Genomic DNA, 8,552 nt, shown 5'->3' on the forward strand with positions numbered 1-8,552 from the left:
AAAATGTAGTTTCTCCCCTTGATCAACGTGTACCCCACCTGTTTGTGTGTTGCATCTCGTCCTTTGATATTGTCCTCCATGTTTGGTATTGTTCTCATTATTATTATTGTTATTATTATTATTATTATTATTATTATTATTATTATTATTTATTTATTTATTTATTTATTGCCCTCAAGGGGCTAAACATAGAGGGAACAAACAAGGATAGACAAAGGGATTAAGTCGATTAGACCGACCCCAGTGCGTAACTGGTATTTATTTAATCGACCCCGAAAGGATAAAAGGCAAAGTCGGCCTCGGTGGAATTTGAACTCAGAACGTAGCGGCAGACGAAATACTGCTAAGCATTTCGTCCGGCGTGCTAACGATTCTGCCAGCTCACCGCCTGTTATTATTATTATCATCATCATCATCATCATCATCATCATCATCATCATCATCAGTATTATTATTATTATTATTATTATTATTATTATTATTATTATTATTATTATTATTATTATTATTCCTCTGCTTGGTGCCTGTGGTGAAAGAGGTCGTCTGGTGGATGAGGCTGAAAGGCATGAGGTCAGATACATTCCTCTTTAGTAGAGAAGTCTGATCGACTCACTTGAAAATGAAAACGAGGATGGAAAGAGAAGCGCTGTCCTCGAGTGAGTTTACTGAAAAGGTCGGTAAAAGTTGTGAAGTTGACAAGAGTGGAGGGTGCCTCTCTGAGTGTAGACCTGTAAGTCGGGGAAAGGGAACTGGAGCAGACACTTGCCTTTGGTGTTCAGGGAGAACTTGGACAGTGGCGTTCCTCAATTATCCCTAAAAATAATCGTGTATCAATTGGACTACATTTCTATCACCCCCCCCCCACCAATCCTTTTTGTTATTTCGTTTCCTTCTCATTGAATACCGTGTATAGTTACTCTTTTTTGTTTATTTATTCATTTATCATTTCATGTTTGTTTTGTATTGTCCCCCACTCTCATCTTTCACCCTGGTGGCAAATAAATGAAATTATAATTATTGTTATTGTTGTTGTTGTTGTTGTTACCGTTGTTTTGTTGGGGTTTTTTTATGTTGTTATTAGTAACGAGGACACTAATTATGATTCTTAAAAAGAAACTAGTTTTAAAATTAACTTCATCCTGTCTTGGGAAAGAATGTTAATCGACGTAAGTCTAAATTCAATGAACTGTACCTTATGTCTATCTTCTTTATAACCAATGAGATTAATATTGACTCTGGCCTTGTAGTCCAAACTAAGTAGGTGTGGCTTCCATGAAATACGCAAGCGTTCAACATCAGTTTTGTCCCAGTCTTTAGGGTTTAGAGTGGTAACCGTTTCGGGCTTTAGTTTAGGTAAGACTGCAAATGAGAATACAAAAATAGTAATACTACGAGAGTTGACGAAATGCTTTTTGTTTGCTTGGAAAATGTGTATGTTTTTGCTTTTTGATTTATTGAAAATTTCACAAATAACGGCACCATTGGTGATCTGAAAAGCCGTTTTTGCGAATTTTCGTTATCTATGAAATTTCTAAGTACGAGGAGATGCTGAAAAGTTCCTGATTTTAAAGGTATTACGAAAGACCTTGCTGGAGGCCCAACATTTCATGTTCTTTTAGATGAACTGAATGACTGCTGCAATAAGGGAGTGAATGAAATCATAATTAACTGATCCTCCTGTATTTTCTTTTACCCAAAGCCAGGAACTTTTCAGCACTCTCTGGCAAAGTAATTAAGCAGTATGATCAATATCTCTTAAATTAGATCTATTATATAATTATGGAAAAGATATAAACATTTAAGAAATCTTTTAAATAGTACCTTTTTTTTTTTTTTTTGCTGTACAACAATTTTTTAATATGGCTATTTGCTTGAATTTTCTGTTATTTTTCGATACCGTTATTTTTAAAGTTTAATGTTTTGGGACGGGAAAATTGATAAATTGATTAGCAACAATTAGTCTTGTCGATCTGGGGTCTAACTTTTAGCTGGAGTGCGGGCAGATATTTCTTAGATCTCACCACAATCGACAAATATGTGGCAGTAACATCTTCATTTGATCTGCACAAAGAAGTCATCTTCGTGACTAGTCAATTGAAATCAATGTTTAATTCAACAGATGGTGTTACCAACAAATGGAAGGTATTTATTACTTGCCAAGAAAATTACATCCTTATCTTAATTCTGTTTCTATTTTCTACATCACAAGACGGAATCTGATACAAAGTATTCGTATTATAACATGAATGAGCATATAAAAATTCAAAACAAGTAAATTTCCTTTTCCAGTGTGTGCTCATTTGGGTTTTTCTTTTCCAAATTTCAGTATCGACATCCCACAAATCATTTAATCCTTTGCCTGCCCAAAGCATTTTCATAAGTTTGTCGTAAATACCCTCGGTTGTTTTCAAATTTTTAGTTAGTCTCCGCTTCATACGTTCTGTGTAATATAAAACTTTACTTCCATGAGTCACAAATTACTCCGAAGACTACAAAAATTGGGAATGTATATCATATATGTTGCATGAACACCTGGGAAAATATGTATTATGTGTCACATGCGATACACAGGACAAACAAAGGGTTAATAATACAAAATCAACTGCCAACTTACCAACGTGCACTACAGCATATGGCTTGGAAGAATCTATGGTGTCTAGCTGTACTTTCAGCGTAGTTTCTCCTCTAAAAAGAAATCGTGGTACTGGACATCTAATTTTTGCTTTGTTGATCACGATGCCTTTAGAATCCTCTTTTGTCTGAGACAAATGCTGAAAGGTACATAGGGCAGTTGTATTTTCTTCTAAACACAAACCTGTAACTTCGAGCATCTCTCCCCCAAACATTCCGATAAACCTTGTTGATACGCTCAAGTGCACTGAAAAGTAAGAAAATAAATTTCATTAACAGTTGTATAACGAAGACGGCACTCTGGCAGAATCGCTAGCATGACGGACAAAATGTAAGAGGTATCTCGTTCGTCTTCACGTTATGGGTTCAAATTTTGCCTAAGTCGACTTTGCCTTTCATCTTTCTGGAATCGATAAATAAGTAGCAGTTAACTACTGGGGTCGATGTAATCGACTTACCTCCACTCTTCAAAAAAAGAAAACTGTAGACCCTGTCCCAAAATTCGAAACCACCAGTAGATGAATAATATCGATTTTCTTCATATAAACATAAAGCGTTAAGCTTGGAACGGATATAGTAGATTATATTGTTGCAACTACTTGAATGGTGAGATATTTTATATACATCCTGGTGACCTCTGAACTTAAAGCGTCATAAAACGGATCTAGATATTGAGCAGTTGTTTGTCCGAATAGTTAATTATTCTCCAATACTAACGCTCTGGTTTGTAATACTAATATATATTCTCAAAATAAATCTAACTATGAGATTGTTCCTAAAGGAAGGGATGAGTTTCCTTTTAAGTGAATTTGTAAAAAAAAAAAAACTTCATTAAGAAATATGAAATAGTCGAAAAGAGACGTGGAAAATCAATAGATAAGTTGAACTTACTTTCGCTAGTAATGTTAGTACAGCCACCTCGTTCTGGAAGATCAGAAGAGACTCGGAATAAAAATCTGCCTGGAACATCGAATCCGGAAACATGTGGTAAAGTGGAGAGATCGGTTTTCTCCTTTCCGGGAAGAACAGAAGTCCAACCACGATAATTCCCTGCATTTATACCTGCCTGTATTTAAAAGAAATATTAAAAAATACGATACAATCAGACGACCTTCAAACGAAATAAATGCATTGCAGATCAATAAATAGACAGTTAATGAATCACTGTTGTTGCTTTTTATTCCTTATTGTATGCCATATCATTAGAAAGCTAGTGTGCGGGTGTTACAGTACTCGTTTAGCTCTGATCGAGAAGACATATGAACAAAAATACGTCAGTCATGATCATGCTAAGTGTAATCTGAGGAATATTTCGTTCACCTTTCTTGCAAGTCGAGCTGTCGCGTTAGGGATCTGTTGTAGCGTGAGTCACAACACGCTCTGCGAGAATAGACTTGACCGTATGGCTAAATAGTAGCGGTCTGAGTGAGGGACAGAGAGATTTGGGGTTAATGACAGTAAGTTGTAAGGTGTCGTTTTGGTAGTTGTAGGAATATCGTTTGTTGGTTCGTGTATAGTTCGTGGAGAGCCTGTTGGATTGTTACGTTGGTGTTACCCTGCTCCGTTACATGTTTATTGTTACTACACGGTTATAGTGTAAACATGTATCGTCATAGAGGCGAAGGGCGGTAAGCTGGCAGAATCGTTAGCACGCCGAGCTGAATGCTTAGCGATATTTCGCCCGTCGCTACGTGCTGAGTTCAAATTCCACCGAGGTCGACTTTGCCTTTCATCCTTTCGGGGTCGATAAATTAAATACCAATGAAACACTGGAGTTGATGTAATCGACTACTCCCTTCTCCCACAAATTTCAGACCTTGTGCCTTCGGCAGAAAGGATTATAAATAGCGGCGATACTACAATAATTGGCGACGAGGATTCAAAGCTCACGTAGGTCAGTTAACAAGTTTTTGTGATGCAAAAACAGCAGCAAGAATAGCAACGGAAGTTGTAGAATCAACTACTTCAGCAACAAGAAAAACAACAGTAATGGGGTGATATCTTAAGAAGTCTGGAAACACTATAAGATCGTTTTCGCCAAACGGTGTATCGAACACTATAACAAAATTCAGTTATGATCTAAAGAAGAACATAACGTTTGCAGCGTTCTTTGGAAGGACAACGAAAAAGTAAGACTTTTATTACGTAAATTAACGCCGGGTGAACATGAAAAATATTGTAATTTCATACTACCCAACATAAACAGTGAAATTTGTATCCAGGAAACAGTGGAACTATTATCAAAAATATTCAGTGATAAGAGTTCCTTATTTAACACTCAATGGGAGTTTTGGAATCTAGTTAAAAGAAGATGAAGATTTTGTCATGTATGCCGGGGCCGTAAACCGAATGTATGAAAGGTTAGACTGAAGGAACCAACTCCTGATATGTTTAAGTGCCTCATTTTTGTATAAGGGCTTACGGCAAACAAAGATGCGGAAATACATGCAAGAATTCTCAAAAAACTTGAACAAGCGGACCAAAGTTTAACCCTGCAGACAGTTGCAAAGGAGTGTCGAGAAATGGTAAACTTACGCTAAGACGTAAAGAAAACTGAATAGGATTTCTCACAAGTACAAGCGATATAAACAAGATATAAACAAAAAGATATAAACAAAAAAAATTAAGACCAAACCCATGCTACAGATGTTGAGCCATACATTTCAGGAAGGATTGTCCTTTCAAAACGCAAAAATATTACAGTTTCCCAAAAGTAGGACACAAGAGCTCACACTGCAAAGTGAGTTTGGGAGGTCGAACATAAAGACTTCTAAAGCTTTCCCAACGGAAAGTAGAAGCAGCACTAAAAAGAGGAAATTTGTATATGTAAAAGTAAACGAAGTGAATATTAAATTACAACTAGATACTGATTAGGGCATCTCGCGGGAGCTCTCTCTCTCTCTCTCTCTCTCTCTATATATATATATATATATATATATATATATATATATATATATATGGCAAATGAAAGACGTAAGATGGAATATATGAGAATTAATTATTCATCACGACAATTGTTTCGACAAATGTAGCAGCGATCTTTCATGGATGGGACACTCAACAACTGGTTCAGGAGCATCCGGCGGTGCAGATGTATCTTGTTCGCTGATAGATACTCGTTAAAATAACAGTTTCTCAATGTAACTTCTCGTTTTGTAGGAAGAAAAGAAGTCAGAGGGGGAAATTTCTTCATTTTTATAGAAGAGCAAAACTAAAATCACAGTTGGAAAAAAAAAAGAGAAACGAACACGCAAATAAAGCGAGAAAAGTATTAAGAATATATAACATCCGTATATTATATGAGTGCATATGAGTGTGTGTACGTCTGTATGTATATATGCATATATATGCACTTATGTATGGATGGATGGATGGGGGGATGGATGGATGCATGCACGCACATATGCATGTATATGTGCATGTATACATGTGTTTCTCCATAAGTATTTGTGACTCCTTGTCTTAGCATCACGTGTGGTGTAAGCAAGCGTCATCGTCATACAAATGGTATCATTCATTTTGAATGTTCCGTAAAAACAAGTCCATCCAGAGAGAAAATTATCTTGCTTGGAAATATGTGAGGGTTGGCAAACGGCCCTGTTCTCTCGGCCGCTTAAAAAATGGCAACTTACTGCCATAAACAAGTATCGAAACCATTGCACAACGAAAGAATACTTTCTCATTTTAGCGATAAAACCTTCAATGATACTCCGAAACTTGTCAATATAAGCATGTGTTCACTTAAACATATTTATCTATTATCTTTTACTTGTTTCAGTCATTAGACTGCAGCCATGTAGGGCATCCCCTTAAAGGGTTTTTGTCGAACAAATTGACCCTATGACTAATTTTTGAAGCCTAGTATTTATTCCATGTTGCTGAACTGCTAAGTTACGAAGGTCATACACACGCCAATACCGGTTGTCAAATGATGATGGGGGACGAAAAAAGAGACACGCACACATATACGATGGGTTTGTTTCAGTTTCCGTCTACCAAATCCACTCACAAGGCTTTGGTCGGCTCGAGGCTTAGCAGAAGATACTTGCCCAAGGTGCCACGCAGTGGAACTGAGCTCAGAACCATGTGGCTGGGAAGCAAGATTCTTTCTACACAGCCGAGCTGTAAACTTATTTTTATACAAAAGAAGTATACTTACGTGATAGAATTTTTCCTTTGGGTAAACTTCTTTATAGTTGAACATGGCGTAGGTTTCTTGTTTGTTTGCTGCGAGAACTAACTGGAATGTGTTGATCTAGACAATTAGAAATAATAGATATATTGAATTATACTCAGCCAGTTTTCCAATTAAAGTGTACTTTGGGCTATAAACGAACCATTTAAATTTCGTTTAGTATTTGTTTTACAAGGTTTTTAATGTAAAATCGTGTGTTGAAATATATTTTGTATTTTAGAAAGTTCATTATGCCAATAATAAACACTCGTACTCAATCTAGATCACTTATTTATAGCTTATTTGTTAATTAGTTAACTACTTAACCATTTATCTAATCGATTGTTCGATAAATCGTTCGATCAATCAATCAATCAGTTATATTTGTCAAAGTTCTTTCGTCGCCATTCTTGACTTCATCAATGACCAGCCCTCTCTACTCCAGATCTACTGTGAGACTCCTAGTTTACAAGTAGTGTCTAAATATACAATAATATACAAGGGGGTACCCAAAAGAAACTGGAATTTTGCAATGTTTACACTTTTATTGCCTTCAAAGTATTCTCCATTTGAAGCAATGCATTGGCCCAGACGCGTTTTCCACTGTTTGAAGTAGTGCTGGAACTTTTGCGAAATGATGCCTTTGAACACCTCTATCGTTTTTTCTTCACCTCTTTCATATGTGCAAATTCTGTAGCACCAGTCTTCATCACCAGTGAAGACCTTCGAAAAAGGTTCACGACACAGTTAGTCGTGACGACTTTTTGAACTTACATGAGCAAGTGAAGTACGAATTTTGCTGCAACTCTTTTCATTCGCAATTCCTCGCTCGAAATTCGTTGGCAGAAGTTCCAGAACACATCAGTCTTATCAACAAGTTTGTCAATTGTTCGGTGACAGTCCTCCAAGATCAGTTCATGAATTTTCACAATGCTTTCATTCATTCGGGTGGTCGACAGTCGCTCTGAACAAAGATGGTCTTCAAACGACAAGTGAGCATTTCTAAAGCGTGAAAACAATTGGTAAACTTGTATTTTGCTCACAGTAACATCTTTATAAGCTGTTTGAAGCGTGACAACTGTTTTGGCTGCCATTTTCACAGCAGAAAACAGAATTTCACGGAAGCACGTTGTTCCTTCGTTTCAGCCATCGCAAAAATCGACGAACAGGAGAGAAGCACTACAAAACAAAGTTGCACTACATGGCAGTACGACTACGCCATACGACGCCGGTCGGCAGACTGATGCCTGACGGTTGCATTACGTTAGTTCTAGCGGTGGAAGCCTGAACTACAACGGGTTTGTCCCACAGAGAACGTTTCCTGTTACTTTTGGATATCCCCACGTAACTTTAAGTTAAAATTACGCTATATCATGAGCTATCAACTGTGTCTTTTCTACCATCACTAGTATTCACGTTTCTACATAATGCTCATCTCACCGAATATTTTCTGTATCACATGATATCGATTACCCTAGTCTAGGTTGGATAACCGTTTAGAGGCTCCCCTCTTAACTCGTGCAGTTGGGTTTTCTGTGTGGCATTAACAAATAAGTTTTAGTAGATGTGCGTATGGAGTTCTTCCCTAAGGCAACAGAGAGACTGAAAGAACTACAATTACGAAGCTGGATTTTGAGAAAACCTACAAACGGTCGTAGTGTGTGTGTATGAGTGGGTTTACATGCGTCAGAGAGAGAGAGAGAGAGAGAGAGAGAGTGTGTGTGTGTGTGTGTGTGTGTGTGTGTGT

At 37.1% G+C, this 8,552-nt stretch overlaps 1 protein-coding gene across 1 annotated transcript in view; it reads right to left on the bottom strand.

The window, feature by feature from the left end:
• LOC106880352 (protein mesh) overlaps nt 1-8,552 on the bottom strand; it is a 54,783-nt gene that overhangs the window by 10,648 nt on the left and 35,583 nt on the right. Inside the window, exons 4-7 of the mRNA XM_014930240.2 lie at nt 6,791-6,886; nt 3,523-3,697; nt 2,615-2,878; nt 1,193-1,359 (exon numbers count right to left, since the gene is read on the bottom strand). Coding sequence (XP_014785726.1) covers nt 1,193-1,359; nt 2,615-2,878; nt 3,523-3,697; nt 6,791-6,886 — 702 coding nt within the window. The remainder of the gene's footprint in view (nt 1-1,192; nt 1,360-2,614; nt 2,879-3,522; nt 3,698-6,790; nt 6,887-8,552) is intronic.

Source organism: Octopus bimaculoides, chromosome 13 (genome assembly GCF_001194135.2).
Source record: "Octopus bimaculoides isolate UCB-OBI-ISO-001 chromosome 13, ASM119413v2, whole genome shotgun sequence".
Taxonomy (NCBI): domain Eukaryota; kingdom Metazoa; phylum Mollusca; class Cephalopoda; order Octopoda; family Octopodidae; genus Octopus; species Octopus bimaculoides.